Here is a 20,509-nt window from a genome sequence, read left to right on the forward strand (position 1 = left end):
AGGCCCGCCTGGGCCAGGCCCCAGACGCTCGGGCTGGAGGCCCCGCGGCCCGGCTGCCCGGGAACCAGCTGCTGGGCGGTTGTGCTGGGGATGCTCGCCCCCCAGCGGGGCCCTGGGGAAGCGGCTGCCAGCAGCTCAGAGCATATTAACCCCTTGGGGAAGTAGGTGCTACAACAACACCCACCTGCGGGGACACAGGAATGCATCGGAGGTGCAGCCCCAAACGGCCCTCCAGAAATGGGGCACGACCAAGACCCTGGCAGCTCTGGGCTGGCTCCTACAAAGCTAATCATGTCACTAGCTCCACAGGGCTACAAAAGCCAACGAGTGTTTCTGAGCTGTCACCCCGGAGAGTCCAGGCATACCACGAAGGAAAAACTTAAGAGGGCAGCGGACGCAGACCAGACTTGGTAACTCGTCCCTAAGGGACTGGAGTAAGTCCCTCAGGGGACACAGCTGCTTGGACCAGCCCGCCTAGCCAATTATGGAAGGAGTGGAGGGGCCCGAGGGCCACTGCCTCCTGTCACCCTTCCCTGGGTTGGGCATCAGGGCCCCGTCCCCACTCCGGGACACTTACCTTCTTCCGGGGCTGCCATTTCATCATATTTGTACAGCCGATACGTGGAACATCAAGACGCGGGCTGGGGGCTGGGGGCAGATGCAGGGCAGCAGCCACTGCGAGTCATGCTGCCTCCCGCCCACCCCCTAATTCTTTCCCATATTCACTGCGAATAGAAAAAGCCCACGAGAGTCCAGTCTTTTCGCCTTCAGTTCAATGAAAAGTATCCCCAAACCACAAACACACTTCCCACCGGGCTAGGAAGTCCCAGAAGCCAGCGTACTCCTGCCAGAGCGGGGCATTTTCCCTCCCGGCCGGCGCCTGCAAAAGGAGCCTGCGACAGGGGGTCTCCCAGCCGGCTGCAGAGACCCTCCCTCAGAGAAGAGCCTGAGAACACGAGCTGCTGCAGAAACCCAGCCGGGCTTCTACCATCCAAACCCCTTTTGGCGACTTCTCCTCTTCTCAAAAAAAAAAAAAAAAAAAAATTAGACAAGCAATCAAACCCTCACGCGCAGCCTGGAGCAATTCCCAAAATTCTGGGTGTATTTCTCGTTTGTAAAATTTAGCAAAGAAAATTCCAAAGATCTGTAATCAGAGCTTATTTACGCTGTTTTCTCTTCCTTCTTGGATAAGTTGGGAAAAGGATCTGCCCTTCCCCAAATGCCTACCTTCCCTTCCCTGAACACTGTAAATAGGAAAACTTGGTTTGTGTGTTTAGATTTTTTTTTTTTTAATTCCCAAGAACCTTAGTGGGGAAAGGCTGGAAGGAAATCCTGCAAGAACCCAACTCCACAGCTCAGTCTGCACTAATGACTTCCTTCCCTTCAGTGTGAGCACAGCCTGCCCAGCTCCAGCCACACAGAGCAAACGGTTTCTGGGTCTTAGTGCCACGACATCTGCTCCAAAGCAAAAAGTAAAACACACGTTTCAGAGGCACCCAAAAGCTCCTAAGGAATCAGATTCACAAGGGACTGATAAAATCAGGAAGCCATTTCAAAAGATGTAGTTAGGTTTGTATGTTATATTGAGAAAAAAGGGAATAGAAAAGGACTTTAGACCAAAATGCTACAAAATCTTAATGTGTGATTTGAAGAAAAAAGATTTGAGGTATCTGACAAGATAAAAAAAATAATCAAGCCGACTCTGCTTCTCTAAATTTAGCATTATTTTATTGCTATAAAAATACTGCTTTGGAGATTGAGTTTCATTCATCTTCTATAAAATAATTCCACCCTATTTAAAGAGATACGTCTCTAAATACAAAATACTATGTAATTCTATTATTAATATTTGTCATCCAACATGTCTACTAACACCTATCCCACCATGCAACGATTTTGATAGGTAGGACTATAAAGGGTAGTGTGAGCTACTAGAATACTAACTGATGTATACAATAATAGTAACTGATGTACTATGAGTCCAAATTCCAAAATGTTTCACTCATTCCTCTTAGAGCTCTATATGCATTGGCTGATGTGGCTGATTATACGCAGACTGAACACTATACCACATTATCAACTGTCATTAAAATAGCCAAAACAGTTAACTGAAACAGATTACTTTTGAGAGCTTTTCTGAGCCTAAGAGTCTGACATTCAAAGGTTGGAATCATTATCTTTTTAATAATATTAACAATGATAGCTGAATGAATAGGTAGTATTTCTTAAGCCAGTGCTCTACGCTAAGGCTTATGCCTACGTTCCTTACCTTACAGCCCTGCAACAAAGGTCTTACTGTAAGGTCTTCCTTGTGGCCCGTCAAGGAAGGTCCTCATTTTTCAGATGAGGACACTGAGATTCAGAGGGGTCGTTGCTCAACCAAGACCACAACACACAGAAAGTGGTAAGGCTAGAATTCAGTCCTACAATGACCTAACTCCGGAGCCTACGCCGTTCCCTGATGTGCATCATAGCCATACACCTACCTTACCTCTCATCTCGATAAAACGCTTATGTGTCTATGATTTAAGCACCTATTATTTGCCAGCACCTGTTCCAGGCACTAGAAATGAGTAAGAGGCTACCCCTGCTCTTGAAATTACATACTGCAGGTAGCAGTCACAAATAATAACAGTACTCTGCATATGTTCTGACATATCCCATTCTGCACAATTTAACCTGGATATCCTACTAGCATGGAAAGTGCAATAAATTCCAAACCAAATTTATCAATCTACCTCAAAATCGATTTCTCTTTTCAACTTTCCTTTTATCTGTCCATAGCACTGTTACTGTTCCAGAATCACAAACTAAAACCTTACCATCATTTCTTATATCTAATCTATCACCAAGTCCTTTCACTTCTTTTTTTTTTTTTTTTTTTTTTTTAAGATTTAATTGGGGAAGGGGAACAGGACTTTATTGGGGAACAGTGTGTACTTCCAGGACTTTTATTTTCCAAGTCAAGTTGTTGTCCTTTCAGTCTTAGTTGTGGAGGGCGCAGCTCAGCTCCAGGTCCAGTTGCCGTTGCTAGTTGCAGGGGGCGCAGCCCGCCATCCCTTGCAGGAGTGGAACTGGCAATCTTGTGGTTGAGAGGATGCGCTCCAACCAACTGAGACATCCGGGAGGCAGTTCAGCTCAAGGTGCCGTGTTCAATCTTAGTTGCAGGGGACGGAGCCCACCATCCCTTGCGGGACTCGAGGAGTTGAACTGGCAACCTTGTTGTTGAGAGCTCACTGGCCCATGTGGGAATCGAACCGGCAGCCTTTGGAGTTAGGAGCACGGAGCTCTAACCGCAAGAGCCACCGGGCCGGCCCCTTTCACTTCTTTTTTAGACACTGATATCAAATTCCTATTGCTGACATCTGAGGCCAGGGCCTCACAAAACAAACATATATTAGGTACCAATGAGGCGCAAAGCACCACTAGGATAGAAAGGTATAAAACTAAGTCCCCATGTTAGGAGAAGTTACAGAAAAGTTAGGACAGGACAGAAGACCGATAAGAAGACAACCAGGCATTGCCTTAGTCAGTTAAGCAACACATCAGTTATGTATTCCAGGAGTTAGAAGGAGAAATCACTGTAAATAGCAATGGTCAAAGAAGGCTTCATAAAGGAATTTGAGTTAAAAATTCAGAGGAGATATAACTCTTTCTAGAGCCAACAGGCAAGGTCCTTACCACCAGTAGTAGCCTTCAGAATCTGGACCCCTCTACCTTTCAGAGCTCATCTCTTATCCCCCTCTCAGCCCCTCCCATACTGGCTACCTCATTGTCGCTTGAACATGTCAAGCATATATTTGTTGCACCCTCTGCCGGAATCACTCTTCCTCTAGATACCTTCTTGGTTCCCTCCCTCAGTTCCTCCAGAAAGAGTGTCTCTCACCATTCCTTCTAAAATAATGGTACCATGACCCCGCACACTGTTGCTTTCTATCTTCCTTACCCTGCTACATTTTACTTCGAAGCCCTTATGACATATATCTTATTGTTTGTTTATTTGATGTCTTCTTCATCCCATGAAAACATCAATTCCAAAGGAGCAGGGACTTTGCTCTGTCATAATACCAACACCCAGTGAATAGTGCCTGACACAATAAGCAATCAATAAATATTTTTGAAAGAAACAATGAAAGAAAAAGAGGTAAGGAAGCAAGCACATGTAAAACGTACTCAAGATACAAAATATTGACCTGCCTAAAATTTAAGGCTTAAGCATGAGATGTTAGAGAGAGAAACTTTGTCTTGTTTAGCTTCATAAATCCCCAGTGCCCAGAACAGTGCCTGGCACAGCAGAGGTACCCAGTACTTAGGGGATAAAAGAATGGGGGTGAGGGTGAAGAACGAACTGAGAATGAGTGAAATTCTATTCCATACGAAGTAAAAGCTATTTCCACAAAGTATGGTGGAACCAAATGGTAAGGAACATTACAAGGCAAAGAAATATGGACTTTATCCTGTAGGATGCAGTAGGCAAAGGGCAGGGTTGAAGCAGCATTTTTAAGTATTCTAATATATAACAAAAAACTAACTATGAATTTATGAGGCTATTTTTCTATAAGCCTTTAGATTTTTAAAACTATTTATATGATTAAAATGTTTATTATGACCATTTGACAGATATCAAAACTGAAATTCAGGGGAGTTAAATGACCTGTTCCATGCCACATGGCAAGTCGATGGCTATGGAAGGACGAGAACGCAATGCCTGAGTGATGGCGGCAGGAACCTACAATTGCTTAGGGGGTCAGGAGAAAAGTTTGTACTTTCTATTGTACCTCTGACTTGCTATATAACAAAAATTTTCAGAAGGGCATGGCAGGCAACATGAGTAAGTGAAATAGTCAGGTAAAAGACAAAGGGAATTGTGAGGATTACAAACCTGTAGATAAATGTATCATGTAAAAGACGGAGCTGCTATGTAACCCTCGTCAATTGATGTCATGCAAGAGTATCACTCCAACAGTGCCAGATTCCCTAATTTGCATGGGAAGCTAAAACTGTCCTGATTTTTAATTGTTTGTTAAAAAATTTTAAAGCATCCTAACAGGCCAAACAAAACATGCCTGTAGGTCTAAATTCTGTCTGCATGTCATAATTTGTGAATGCTGACTTAAAGCATTCAAGGTTTCACTTTCCCATATGTAAATTAAGGGAACTACTGTGGTTCCTAACCTGTAGGGTGGTTTTCTGAAGGCATCTGTGAATCCATATGCATACGAAGCATGGGTCTATGGGTGAAGAGCCATCTCCCACGCTCTGATGTTACTGTACATAATAAAAGACAGTTATTTAAATTGGGAGGGGGGAAAGTCTGAGAACAGTGGGCTGTATGAGAAAAGGAGACAGAAAATGTATTTATGTTTCCATACAAGGCAGAATCAATCTAAAACCTCAAAGTGATACAAGGCTTTAAACTGGCTTTCAATTTTTTAGATATATTTCCTTTGGGTCACTTCTTTGTATGGCATTTCTTCCCCTGCTGTCTGGTAAGTGTTTCAGCTTTCATTTAATAGGCATCACTCAATAGAAGACCATTACCTAGAAGCCTTTAAATATTAATACTATCTTAAATCATCTTATTTCTTTTCTTTGTGTCTTTATTTATTTTGCTTACTCCAAATTGAATCAGTAATTATATCTGAAATATTTAAGGAATTACTATTATACAAATATACTTTCTTCATTAGGATTATTTATACAGAGCTACTAAGCTAACACAGTTCAAAATGTTGTAATTTAACTTATTGTTTCAAAGATCCAGTATCACATACGGTAGTAAGAACACAATTCCTCAGATCTGCAGCTACTAAAAGACATTTTTACAACTCCTTCATTTTTTAACATAGCACTTTGCAAATCACTTCCCTAAAAGCAGACACTGTAAAACAGTCTATTTAAATAGTATTTTCCTCAATAACTACTTGTCAATTCAAATCTGAAAAAAAAGCAAGAAAGAGGAAATGAATGAAGAAAACACTCCTCTTTTCATTGTTGTGAATTTCTCCAAGATTTCCTAAGGAATAATATGTCTGACACTGATCACAGGGTAAATTTCTGAAAAAGCTAGCCTCATACTTATTTACATTTATTGTGTTTTAGAAGTAGACTATTAAACTCAATGTGAAACAATATTTGTAAAATATACTAATTTTCCTAAAGACCTCTAAATTATTTTGAAGTATAAAGAGGTATTAGGAAAGTAAAGGGATAAAGGTATTATAGAAACATATTTGAGACCAAAAATTTTTGCCTCATTAGTGATATTTCGCACAACTGGGTGCTTTCAGCATATCAAGGCCTTTGCTAAATATAGAAAACTGAAATAACTTGTTACAGTAAGAATTCTGCCACACAGCCACGTTGAGGCAAACCATGCTCCCATTCCTTGGGAGGAAAACTACTCCACAGCACCCAGAGAGGTGACCTCCAACCTCACCCACCTCACATCCTTCCACTAGCCTTTAAATTCAACATGTACTGATTGGGTACTTATTATTACAGATAAGGGACTATCCTAGGCACTGTGAAAGGAAACAAAAATAAATCAGGTGATTTTTGCCCTAGAGGAGATAGCAGTCTGCTGGAGATCAAAGAAGACATATACACAACTAATAAAAACAACAATAACAATTGCTGCTAACATTTACTGATCTTCCTATTCATTTGACTCTTTAAGAGCCCAAGCTCTTAGTGCAGACTAAGTGCAAGAGGAATGGAATAACAAATCACATCGTCTCTTATTAAGACTGTGGAAGCCCTTAAAGGGTAATTAATTCTGACTGTGGTAACTGAGGTTACAGAAGAGGTGGCACAGTAGCCTCTCAACAAACAGGAAAAGGGTCTGGGGAGGAGCGTTGCAGGCGGAAGGAATAGAGCATGAACCAAAACGTGGAGGTGTGAAAACGTGGACCCCATTAGCAAGTCATCGAATAGATCTAAAACCTGTAAGGCAAGGCAAGGGATAGTCGAGTTAAGGTTAGGGGCTATGAATGCTATTATCTTAATCATATGCATAATAACTGTCATTTATTGAGTATGTGCCAAGCATTTAAGTATTTCGTATTTTTGTTTTTGTTGTTGATTATTCCCAACACCTTTATGAGGAGGAACTATTATTATGCCCAATTTACAGAAGAGAAAATTAAGGTTAAAGGGGTTAAGTAAATTCCCAAAGTACCATTGCTAGAAAGCAGTCGAAAGGAAATTCAAGTCAGTTGGACTCCAAAGCCCTGTTCTTAACTACTGACTTAGAATACAGTGATGCGTTGTTTCAACAAGGTACTGGCAAATCTAGCTGCGTTTTATGCTAATTCTGGAAGTAATGAGAAGGATAGAAAGAACAGGAGAACAATAAAGGCAGAAAGGCCAAATAAGTTTCTGTTGCAATATATCAATAAGGAATGAACAGGTCTTGAATCAGAGCAGCAGAAATAGAAAAGGGACTTCCCTGAGAGACATTTCACAAGTAAAACAGGTCCAAAATCCTTGCTACGGGAAGGGACGGAAAGAGAAGGATTTAAGGATGATCCCAAATTTTTCAGAAAATGAGACCCCCCCCACTAACTGAGGTGTGGATCACAGAAAGAACAGGCAGATACTGACTTCGGGAGACTTCCAGTCTGAGGTAGTGATGAGAGCTACACAGGCATGTGGAGGAGGGAGGTGGAGTTATGGTCTAGAGTTAAAGATATGTATCTATAGGTATAGTCATCAAGAGATTTGGAGGTCATTCACACACTAATATGTATAAAGCTATTGGTTAAATAAAAAAAAAAAAAAGATTCCCCCAGGGATGGAGTTTAGAACAAGAAGCTAAAATGGGGGTGGGAGAAAGGACAGAATTAAATCTTGAGCAATGCCATACTTCTAAATACAATATAATTTACTGCCCCATTGGGATGGGTGGGAGACCTACCCAGTTTCCTGAGGCAGCAATTTTTATTTGGCCAATACAGCTTGCGTCAAACCTTAGATCCGCCATATACTAGCTGTGTGGCTTTGTGTTACTTCATTTTTCTGTACCTCAGTTTCCAACCCTGTAAGATGGAGATGAGAATAGCACGTGACTGAATATGATTATATCCTGTACCAGTTATTGCTGTTGTTGTTGCTTTGCTGTGCTAACCCTGATTTTTTTTTTCTTTCTTCATCATACCATGGATTTTGTGCTGATTATATTTTAAGGGTCACAAACTGCTAGAACTAATGCTCATGTGTTTCAGTGGTAGGATAATTTTTCTAGTAAGACTTCTACATTCTGTTTATCACAGAGCAACTGGGACCAGGCTTACTCTCCTGACATAACTAGAGAACTGGATAAAATATAGGAAAAACACTGTTTCAGACAATAGGCAACAGCATTATGAACCTTGAGGGAAGCAATACAAATGAGGTGAGCCTTACGATCACCCTGGCTTTCTGCCTTGAAGCACTTTCTGGACCACAGAACAGGATGGAGATCCCAAGCAGAGAAGAATGGTCTTGCTGAATTGAGGAGACAGAGACTGAAGTTTGAGGAGGACAAAGTACCTGGAACGTTCAGGGTAAAGAATTGGAGAAGATGAACTCTAGGGGGGCTACACAGACAAGGTGCTCCAGAAGTCATCACGGAAATCTCCCTGAGTTTTGGCTGAATACGAAGTGGCCTGATATAGGGTGAAACTCCACAAGACTAGGCAAAGGGAAGCGCTAAGGTGAACAACTGCCAGAGCTCACCAGGACCATAAGACTTTCAAGTTTCAATCAGCCAGAGTAAAGGGCACACCTGGGACATTCAGTAGAGACCTCGGAAAAGTCACGTCTTTGCAGAAGGGGTACACCAGGCTAAAATGTGCTCTACACTCACCCTAACAAAGCTTAAAAACAAACTATGAGAAGAACAATTTCATCTACAAGTAACTTTATCTGCCAGAACGAAGTTCAACATTCTTTGAAGGAAGTCAACAAAATCTAGCACTCAATGAATACGTCCAGCATTCAATCATTTTCTAATGACACTTATTATTAATACATGGGTACTAACCTGGAAATGCTTTCTCTCTTTAGCAAGCAATTAATCTTCTATCATAAGAATGCTATGACTGTGCTACAGATTTTCACATATAAAACAGCTCAACGGACTATAATGTTTTGGCTATAACCTTGATACTTCTCTGGACCAGCTAGCCATCGCCATAGAGCATGTGTAATTTTGCTGTTATAGGATTGATCAACGTGGGGAAATTTTCAGCATATGTTATCTTTAATTAAAATTTATAGAATTTATCTGGAGTATATTCAGTGGTCAGATATTTGGGCTAGAATATGCAGCTTTGGAATAATATTGAATGTCAGCTGTAATTAAAATATATATATATATACATATATATATATATATATATATACACACACACACATATATGGTACCTAATACAATATACACACACACATACACAGTCACGGAATGTGGAGCACAGCATAGGGAATAGAGCCAATGGAACTGTAACAGCTCTATATGATGTCAGAGGGGTAGTAGACTGGGGGTTATCACTTTGTGAGGGGTGTAAATGTCTATTACATTGTTTTGGACACCTGAAACTAATTTAAAAAGATATGCAGCTTTGGATTTATTAAACTTCTTTTAAAAATCCTGAGTGCGCAGTGGTAGTAACTGTTTTAATATGTAAGTTTTACTTAAGAAAGATGCTTGAACTAGGGGTTTACTTACTAGTGTGTTTTTAACCAACGGAGGCTATATTTCTCTGAGTATGGTTAAAAGGAGCATAGGAAAAGTGGATCTCTTCTCAATCCTAAGGCAGGAAATGGGCGACGAGAAAACAAAGTCAGTAGAAATAAAATATTCTTGAGGTCCATTTGGAGGCCCTCTAATGACTTGGTGCTTAACTCTATAATTATGAATTCATAAGCAATCAAATGGATTACATTCACAAAACTGATTTTTATGGTGGTTGTTGAACTACCTGGTATCTGGAGCCCCACCCTCTGTTTTGGGCAAATTCCCCATCACCTGAGTCTTGGTTGAATGTAGGCAATATCTCTCATGACAGAAAACAAAAAGGTCAGATAATTCCTTTGCCTCACTACCTGACAGCTAGGATGAGACACAACCTGCAGGCTCAGTTCTTTGCCAGAACTTTGAATGTGAAGCAAGTGACACAAAGACTAGTGACTGAGAATTTACTCTTGCAGCAGCCACACTACTGGTGTAGTAACCACCCAGTTACTACAATCACCAGTGCCTGGAGAGCTCATCGTGGTATCCAACATCCAGCTCCAGAAGTGGTGGGTCCAGCTCTGGCATCCAGGCTCCAAGACTTGCTTTGGCACCATTGTGGCTGAGATCCAGGTACCTTTTGATTAAAACAGTCACAGTTGTTGTCTGTTACTTGCAACTAAGAAACCTTGCTGACTCACACAGAGACATTTGATTTTGTTTATATTGGAACACAAATGTTTCTTGTATGAACATATATATACACATAAATAGATATGCGTGTGTGCTGGAGAGCTCCAAGGCAGTCTTCTGCCCTCTTTTCTGCCTATAATTACTCCGTCAGCAATCTCAGACAGTCCCAAGCCTCCAAATACCATCTCTTAAGTGATGACTCCCTTATTTATGCCTCAAATACCTGCCTCTCTCTGAGCTCCAGACTTGTATAAGTAACTGCCCACTCAACCTTTTCGCTAAGATGTCAAATAGACATCTCAGACTTACATAGCCAAAACAAAACTCTTGATTTCCCCCCAAGAATCCGTTCCTTCTTCAGTCTTATTTTATCTCAATTCATGGCATCTCTAGTCATCCAGCTACTCAGACCAAAACCTTTCCAGTTACCTTTGATTCCTGTCCTGTCCTTGCCCTCAACATCTAATCCATTAGCAAGTCCTCAGCTCTCTACCGACAAATTCCAATCCAAATCCTGCTACTTCTCATCACCTCTACCCTTTCTTCGTTAGCCACAGACATCATTAATATCAACTGGACGACCACAATAGCTTCCACTTTGCTCCTGTGATTCAGTCTCTCTGTGTAGTCAGAATGATCGTTCTATAACGTGAATCAGATCATGCATCTCCCCTGTTTAAAACTCATGTAAGGCTTCCCTTTGCACAAAGAATAAAATACCTTTACCCTGGCCTACAAGATCTAGCCTCTAACTTTCACCCTCAACTCTTAGCATACTTTCTCTTAACTGTGCTGAGGCCAGACCTGCCTTCTTATGCTTCCTTCGTGACCTCAATGGTTGTTACGTCTGCCTGGAATTGTTTTCCTCCAGAATAGGTATTTCCTTTTCAATATTCAAGTTTCTTTTCAAATAGCAAGTTGTCAGGGAAGCCTGCTGACCAAAATTAATTCCCCTCCCCACATTCACTATATATTCTATTTCTTTGCTTTGTTCTCTTCAAACCACATTTTACAATGTGAAATTGCGTTATTTACTCATTTGATCTCTATGTCACCCAACAGATTGTCAGGTCTATAGATGGGTATCTGTATTGTTCATCACTGCAGGTCCAGAATTTAGAACAGTTCCCAGCACATATTAGGTACTTATTAAATATTCATTAAACGAATAAGCAAATTTAATGTCAGCTATACAGGATTAAATACATATTCCCTTTTGCGGTAACATTTTCAGCATGGTCTTTATTCATTTATCAAGAGATACCTGTAAATACCTTCAGTTCTGAAAGATACACCCTCCCAAGTAACATACAAAGAAACCATCCCCCTTAAATCAGGACTATGCCCAGGCCTAACTGCAGATGTTCGAGTGAAAGAAACACAAGCTTCTAAAAAAAATGAACACTAATTATTCTGAGAAATAATTATTGTCTTGTAATGTTTTTTGGGTTTTTTTTTAATTCAAGACCGGTACTATCACTTTCTATTTTCATTTGTATTGGGGAGAATCTTACATTACTCAACAGTGGGTGGATAAAATAATCTCTAGATAGTTTAATAAGTAAATTAAAAACACTTTGAAATCCTTAGATGAAATACAAATCACTTGTCAAAAGTACAATCTCATTTGTCAAAACATGAAAATGAAGAAAGACACAGAAATAACAGGCTCTGAGCTGCCAAACTGACAGGCTGTCGTAAGTGAGATAGTCAAAACATTCATATGCTAATTTTAAAAAATGTTGTCTATCTGGCCATCCATATAAAAACATTAAAGAGTTTTTTCTTCATATTTCGAAAGTATATGGATGGGTCAGACAGTGGACACACTGATTACCAAATTAATCACACTGATTACCAATTACAATCATAAAGAATTTTCCATTTAAGTTCTGCGTGCACATATAAGACAACGACTAACTGACCCGCGTGGGCAGTAATTCAGAAGATCCAACCCCCACAAAAATACTCTTTATCAATTATACCACCTAACACAATTATTGTCAATCGTTTGCACCTAGAGTACAGTGCAAAAGATAACTTTCCATATTAACAGCTGGGGTTAGCTACATACAGTAAATGGAAGAAAATGAATAGCAAAAAACTACCACAATAGGGTTAAAGATCTAAATTAAATGTACAAATGTCATTTTTAATTATTTTCCTTTTTCATGTATCACAAAGGGTTTTCTTGTTCACATTTCCCCTAAGCATTCCTCCCTCTTGCAACACTAATAATTCTAAACAAAAGAGCATCTCCTTGAAATGTTCCCTTCATTGAATTGATAAATTTGCCATCAAATCTACACTTTCATGTATCACCCCACTTTCTGGGATATGGAATCCAGCCTATCAATAAAATAGAAGTTTTGCTCAAATTTGGTTTGGTAATAAAGCTAGTATTTCTAGACGTGGATTCAGATATTTTGCTGCTAAAAAAAATAAAAAATAAAAAAATACGGTGACCACATATTGCATGATTCCATTTATGTGAAATGTTCAAAACAGGCAAATCCATAGAGACAGAAAGTAGATTAGAGATTGCCAAGGGCTGGGGGGTGAGAGAAATTAAGAGTGACTGCAAATCAGTATAGGGTTTATTTTGGGGTACATTAAAGTGTTCTGAAATTGGATAGTGGTTACACAACTTTATGAATATGAAAAACTACTGAGTTATATACTTTAAAGGGGTGAATTTCATGGTATGTGAATTATATCCTGATAAAGCTGTTATAAAAAAATATAGTCATCTTTCCCCATTCAGAAAAAATTAATATATAATTCTACTTACAACTTTTTCTCTCATAATTTTTTTAAATCTTTGGCATGAGCTACCACTCATCTTCTAGCATCGAACAACAAAAATAAACCATTAACAAACTAATGTCAGCATGAAAAGATGAGAAAACAGACCAACATTCTTAACTGAATGAATTATTTTATTCATGCACAAGTGATGATGATGTAAATTAATTATAAGTACATACCACAGAATCATTTTCTATAATTATATTGTCTACATTGCATTTGAAAGATATAATAAAATCTGTCAATATTTCAGAGCACTCTACTAAGAATACCATGGCTCTGTGTGGTGTCTTGTTTAGACACATTGGAACTCATGACACAGAACAAAAGCTAATAAGGCCAAATAAAGATGAAACTAATCTTTATCTTTATAACAACATATGCTAGCCTAAAGTATCCTATCTATGACTACAAATTCTTTAAAAAACAAGAAAAACAAACAAAAAGAAACCTGTGCAAAAACCTTTTCTCACACTCCCTAAAAAAAAAAAGTAGGTGGAAAAGCTGTTTTTTTACAATCCTCACCAATTTTAGCACCACAACTTCCAAGATAAAATTTTTAAATTCCATTCCTAAAACACAGTTACTATTCTATGTGTCAACTAACGGCACTGTATACCTGAAGCTGAAGCTGAACAATAATGAATGTCAGCTACAATTTTATTTATATATATATATGTATATACATATATATATATATATATGTTTATATATATATATATATATATAGTTACAAGAAGTGGAATACTGCATGAGAAATAGAGACAGTGGAAATGTAATGGCTACGTGCGATGTCAGAGGGGTAGTGGATGGGGGGAAGGGGGCTGTCACTGTGTGAGGGATATAAATGATAAATGTCTAACTATTACATTGTTTGGTGCACCTGAAACTAATAAAAAAAAAAAGTTATAAAAAAAAAGAAACTTAGACTTCCAGTCAAGATAGCAGAAGTAAAAACTGTACTCGCCCCGCCCATGACCACATCAAAACCACATTAAGTTATAGAACCACCACCCTTTAGAACCACCTGAAGACTAGATGAACAAAACTCCTATAACTAAGGATATAAAGAAGAAGCCATGTCGAGACTGGTAGGAGGGGTGGAGATGTGAACCGGGTGGTCCCACACCCACATGTGGCAGTTACTAATCAGGAGAGATATCTCAACTGCACACATCCCCACTGAAAAGCAAGGGGTTCCAGCTCACACCAGGCTCCCTAGCCCAGAGCACCTGTGCTAGGAAGAGGAGTCCTGTGAAAATCAGAAGGGACTCAGTCCAGGGGAGAGCCGCTAGAGACCAAGGTGTCCTTTTAAAGGGCCCAGACACAGAGTAACTTGCTCACAAACATTTGCCCTAAACTCCAGAGAAGGGATGACAGCTCAAAAAGCACCATGGACATACAGGGAGGAACTGAACTGTCTGGAGCTGAAGTTCTCTCTGGGACTAAAGTGCAGGTGCCATAGTTTCCTCTGTCGAGCCCTCTGCACCCACACAGCCTGCAGCCACGGGCCAGTGCCAACTGTAACCTGGCTAACACCACTCTCACCATACCCTGGTGATTCTCTAAGACCCCGGCCCTACCTAATTCACATGTCCTGCCCGAACCTCTTTCAGAGGCTAATTCACACAAGCAGCAAGCATGGGCCCACATTGAGGACTTCCCTAAAAATCTCTCAAAAGTTCACAAGCCTCAAAACAAGCAGCACCTGGCCTCAGTGTGCCTGCCTCGTACCTCTTGCTAAGTGGCCCCAAGCCTGGCACTAGTGACAGCCAACCTCAGTTCATAGCACGACCACTCCCAGGCACCTCTACACCCAGCCCAGGCAGCTACCAACCACAGATCACCTTGTACCTCCTACCAGGTGGCCACAGGCTGGATACAGGCAACAGTTGACCTTGGCCTCCACCAGAGCCCCTCCCAAGAGGCCCCAGAACCAACACACCTGGTGGCTGGCTTCAGATCACACCAGAGCACCAGCCAATTAGTGCCACAAATGACACACTCAAAGGGTGGACTTGGCATGCACCAGAGCCCTGCTAAAGTGAATCTCATTCCATAGGGTCAGCCCACACACAACAGTTTGTTTGCTGTAATCAAGGCTAGTCCTCACATCCAGTTGTCCTGAAGGTGAATCCTACCAACTGATGTGCCAACAGCTATCAAAGTTCAACTACAATAGGAGAGCACAGACAACCCACACAAGGGACACACTTGGAGCACCCTTCTCAGGTGACCAGGAAGACTGCACCACTGGGCCCCATGGTACATAAGGTCACTCTGCCAAGACTGGAAGACTTAACAGATCTATCTAATACATAGAAACAAACACAGGGAGGCAGCCAAAATGAGGAGATAAAGAAACAAGTGTAACCAGTGTAACCAAACACTGGTTATAAGGATGCTCACTGATCTCAGGGAGAACTTTAACAAAGAGATAGGAAACATAAAAATTGAGATAGAAAACATGAAAAAGAACCAGACAGAAATAAAGGATACAATAATGGAAATGAAGACTATATTACAGGGAGTCAACAGCAGGTTAGATGAAGCAGAGGATCAAACCAGTGATGTAGAAAATAAGGTAGCAGAAAACACCCAACCAGAACAATAAAAAAAGAACCCAAAAAATTGAGGAGAGTTTAAGGGGCCTCTGGGACAACATCAAGCATACCAACGTTCGTATCATAGGAATAACCAGAAGGTGAAAAGAGAGAGCAAGGAATTGAAAATCTATTTAAAAAAATAATGACAGATAACTCCCCTAACCTGGCAAAGGAAATAGACATACAAGCCCAGAAAGCACAGAGAGTCCCAAACAAGATGAGCCCAAAGAGGTCCACACCAAGACACATCATAATTAAAATGCCAAAGGTTAAAGACAAAGAGACAATCTCAAAAGTATCAAGAGAAAAGCAGTTAGTTACCTACAAGAGAGCTCCCATAACATTGTAAATTGATTTCTCAACAGAAACTTTGAAGGCCAGAAGGGATTGGCAGAAAATATTCAAAGTGATGAAAAGCAAGGACCTACAACCAAGATTACTCTACCCAGCAAAGTTATCATCTAGAATTGAAGGACAGATAAAGAGCTTCCAAGACAACCAAAAGCTGAAGGAGTTCATCACCACCAAACCAGTATTATAAGGACGCTTAGAAGGACACCTTTAAGATGGGAGAGGGGATAGAGATAGGTGGAAAGGGGAAGGGATTAAGAAGTACAAATTGGTTGTTACACAGTAGTTATGGGGATGTAGGGTGTAGCATAAGGAATATAGCCAACAATATTGTATTAACTAAGTATGATGTCAGATGGGTACTACATTTATCGGGGTGATAGATGGAAGTGGGGTTGGGGCATGGTGAAAAAGGTGAAGGGATTAAGAAATACAAATTGGTAGTTACAAAATAGGCATGTGGATGTAAAGTTTAGGGAATATAATCAATAATATGGTAATAACTATGTATACTACCAGGTGGTACTAGTTAAGGGGATCACATCCTAAATTACATAAATGTCTAACCACTATGCTGTATACTTAAAACTAATATAAAATAATACTGACTGTCAATTCTAATTAAAAATTTTAAAAAGGGAGAAAAGACCAATAATATTGTGATAGCATGGTACAGTGTCAGATTGTTGCTGGACTTGTCATGGTGATCACTTCTTTAGCATGGGGAGTATAATCAATAATGTGGTAAAAACATTGCATAGAGCTAGGTGGGTACTGGGTACTGTTGAATAACTACGATGTACACCTGAAACTAAATATTGTATGTTACCTGTATTTTAATCTAAAAATCTTAAAAAAAAGAAAATATCACAATGAAAAAAATTCTCACTAACATACGCAAACACATAATAAAAACAGTGGATCAACTAACACTAAAGCTAGTACAGAGGTCAAAAGGTAAAAGTAGAAAGATCATGTATAATTACAACAGTAAATTAAGGGATACACGCAAACACACACATACAAGAAGTAAAAAATAATGACAAAAATATAAACATGGAAGGGGTGAGTAAAAATGCTAGTGATTTTAGAATGTGTTCAAACTTAAGTGACCATCAACTTAAAATAGACTGCTTAAACATAGCTTGATATATAAGCACATGGTAACCACAAACCAAAAATATACAAAAGATATACAATAAATTTTTAAAAAAGAATCCAAACCCACTAAAGAAAGTCACCAACATACAAGAGAGCAAAAAGAGAATAAGAAAGTAACAGAGAACTACAAAAAAAAAAATCAAAAAACAATGAAATGGCAATGAATACATACCTATCAATAATTACTTTAAATGCAAATGGATTAAATGCTCCAAACAAAAGACAAATGAATAAAAAAGATGTGTTATATATAAATAATGGAATATTATTCAACCATAAAAAGGGAATGAAATCTTACCATTGCAACAACATGAATGGACCTAGAGGGCATTATGCTAAGTGAAATAAGTCAGACAGAGAAAGACAAATACCATATGATCTCACTCATATGTGGAATCTAAAAAATAAATGAACAAAACAGAAACAAACTCATAAATACAAAAAACAAACTTGTGGTTGCCAGAGGGGAGGGAGTTTGGGGGGCTGGTTGAGAAATGGGAAGGGATTAAGAAGTACAAATTATCAGTTACAAATAGTCACAGGGAATTAAAGCACAGCTTAGGCAATATAGTCAGAAATATTGTAATAGCTAAATATGGTGTCAGGTGGGTGCAGGACTTATCAGGGGGATCACTTTGCAAGTTATATAAATGTCTAACCACTATGCTATACACCTGAAATATTATAGTGAATGTCAACTGTAATTGAAAATAAAAATTTAATTTAAAACAAAGAAACCTAGAAAAAAAAAGCATCTCTGCTTCCTGAAGCAGTCATGTCTTAATGACCAGTAAGTCAGTTTTCAAATCCCAAAATTCAAAACTCACGTCGTCCATAGAAATTTCTAGCTTCTTTTTTTTTTTTTTAAAGATTTTATTGGAGAAGGGGAACAGGACTTTTTTCCAAGTCAAGTTGTTGTCCTTTCAGTCTTAGTTGTGGAGGGCGCAGCTCAGCTCCAGGTCCAGTTGCCCGTTGCTAGCTGCAGGGGGCACTGCCCACCATTCCTTGCGGGACTGCAGGAGTTGAACTGGCAACCTTGTGGTTGGGAGCCCACTGGCCCATGTGGGAATCCAACCGGCAGCCTTTGGAGTTAGGAGCATGGAGCTCCAATTGCCTGAGCCACCGGGCCAGCCCTCTAGCTTCTTCTTTTTTTTTTTTTTTTGAAGCTTTCAAATTATTTATTTTCAACTCAAATAAAGACTGCCACTGCAGTCATGTCCTCATCTGAGTCACTTGATTCATCATTTAGTTCCAATTCCCCCAAATCTTTGTCCACAGTTATAACAGTTTTCTTCTTGCACTTCTTAGGAACTGCCTCATTAACACACATTTTTCTCATTTTAATGTTTGGCAATTTCTTCAGATCAAAATCCCATTCCCTAAATGTTTTCAGATTACCTGCATTTACAATATCTGGAATCTCAAGGCCGTATCCCTCAAACTGTTGTCGCTCCTGCTCCATCGTCTGTCTGATGACTGTCTCCCGGGAACAGTGCAGCCTTCCCTGCCTGTCTTTGACGCTGTTATGTAATTCAATCTGCTCCAGCTCACTGCTGAATCGATTTAAATACCTTTCAATTAATTCACAAGCATCTTTCATTGAATAGGCTACTTTTTGGGGATCAAGATGATTCTGAAACCACTGCAGTTTTTCACCAATAAGTTTGAGACGCAACGCCTTTTCATTCTTCAACTTTTCCTTTTTTCTTGTTTGTGGGCCTCTCTCATAATTTGAGCAGCTTTTCTACTGTACGGATGGATAACTTTTTCCCCCCCATCACACAATTTTTCCCTTTGGTGCTTTAGGCATGGTGAGGTCCCCGCGGCCCCGGGGGGATTCTGCACTCCAGACCCGGGGTACCTCACCGACAGCAGCTCCAGGAGTTCATAGTGCAGCTCCAACCCAAACACACGTGGGGCCGCTCTAGCTTCTTTTTATAGTTATTCTTATGGGTGTAAGTTTTAAATCATTATAATAATCTAATCAAATAGTATCACAAAGTTTTAATTATTGCTTTTTAAAAAGTATGCTTTACTATATTATAGGATTAATCCCCTTTCATTAGCTTTTTTCAAAATAATGGAAGTAATCTTTAATAGTCTAACCTACTGATGCTTCCACATAAACTTCAAATTAACCCTGTCAAATTTCAAGAAAAACTTAGTTGGTACTTGTACTGTTTTCATTATATAAAATCACACCTGGTTCTTATTTGCATTATTCTTAAGTAATTTTTGCACTGATAAATGTGCCTCTTTTTTTCCAATATATTTTCTAATATAGGTAGAATGCTATTTATTTTATTGAACTCTTATTTTTTCTAGTATCTTAGTCAACTTATTTGGACTTCCTAGGTATAAAATAAGTTTGCTGTAAATATTTTTGTCTTAATTTTATATAAAAATCTGTTTAAAAGTTTTACCTCAAAAAGCTTTATCTCAAAATAATAATAAAATACATTTAAATGAGCCATGTCTGAGGATTGCTAGAGATACCAAAATAAATACATGAAATAAACAAGGTAATAAATTCCTCCAAACAAAAATACAAAACCTAAGGAAGTAGATTTTAGCTTGAAGGTAGTGTGGACTTCATTTCAAACTTATACCTAAAAACCACTCTGAAATGAGTGAGATGGTTTGAAAAATTCCAAATGTATCTAAGCCTGTTTTTCAATAACTTTCTCAATAATCTCCCCTAAAATAAAAATTCTAATACAAACCAGGATTTGGCCAAAACAGAAAACATCAAAAGTTAAGTTCCTGAATAAGAGCCTTAATCTTTTTTTCAAGTCAGTTTCTGAAAGGCAGTATTAAAATATTCACCAGAATAATAACAGTATACTCTAGTTTTATCGATTGTTAATGAATGTACCACGCATCCCAATAACAGATTATTGAACACAACATCCAAAGTCCAGAAGGTCTCCTAGCTGCAAGCCCCTTGCGCCTGTGTGTGTACGTGCACGTGTGTGTTTTGACAGAGGAGGTGGGAGTTTTATATTCCTACTCCAAAGATCCTAATCTTTTTTTCTAATAGAAAGCCTAACGGAGGTGAATAAACCTGACAAAAATTGCCTTGCTCTCCAATTTTCCCCTCACAACAGGGTCAAAGTGCCACCACCTGCTGCCTTCTTCAGATGGTAAATTCTGGGGGACAGCTGGTTGGTTCAGT

The 20,509-nt window shown here is 39.4% G+C and overlaps 1 protein-coding gene and 1 pseudogene across 3 annotated transcripts in view; both read right to left on the bottom strand.

The window, feature by feature from the left end:
- TTC28 (tetratricopeptide repeat domain 28) overlaps nucleotides 1-20,509 on the bottom strand; it is a 624,117-nt gene that overhangs the window by 418,452 nt on the left and 185,156 nt on the right. The window contains exon 1 of one of the 3 annotated variants that reach the window (XM_033097460.1): nucleotides 578-1,351. The exons of the other annotated variants lie outside the window; for them this stretch is intronic. Within the exon in view, the coding sequence (XP_032953351.1) occupies nucleotides 578-604 (27 nt within the window). The 5' untranslated portion in view covers nucleotides 605-1,351. Of the gene's footprint in view, nucleotides 1-577; nucleotides 1,352-20,509 lie in introns of those variants that run through there. 3 annotated transcript variants of the gene reach the window in all.
- On the bottom strand, nucleotides 18,524-19,144 carry LOC117017790 (translation machinery-associated protein 16-like; annotated as a pseudogene).

Source organism: Rhinolophus ferrumequinum, chromosome 25 (assembly GCF_004115265.2).
Source record: "Rhinolophus ferrumequinum isolate MPI-CBG mRhiFer1 chromosome 25, mRhiFer1_v1.p, whole genome shotgun sequence".
NCBI classification, from domain to species: Eukaryota; Metazoa; Chordata; class Mammalia; order Chiroptera; family Rhinolophidae; genus Rhinolophus; species Rhinolophus ferrumequinum.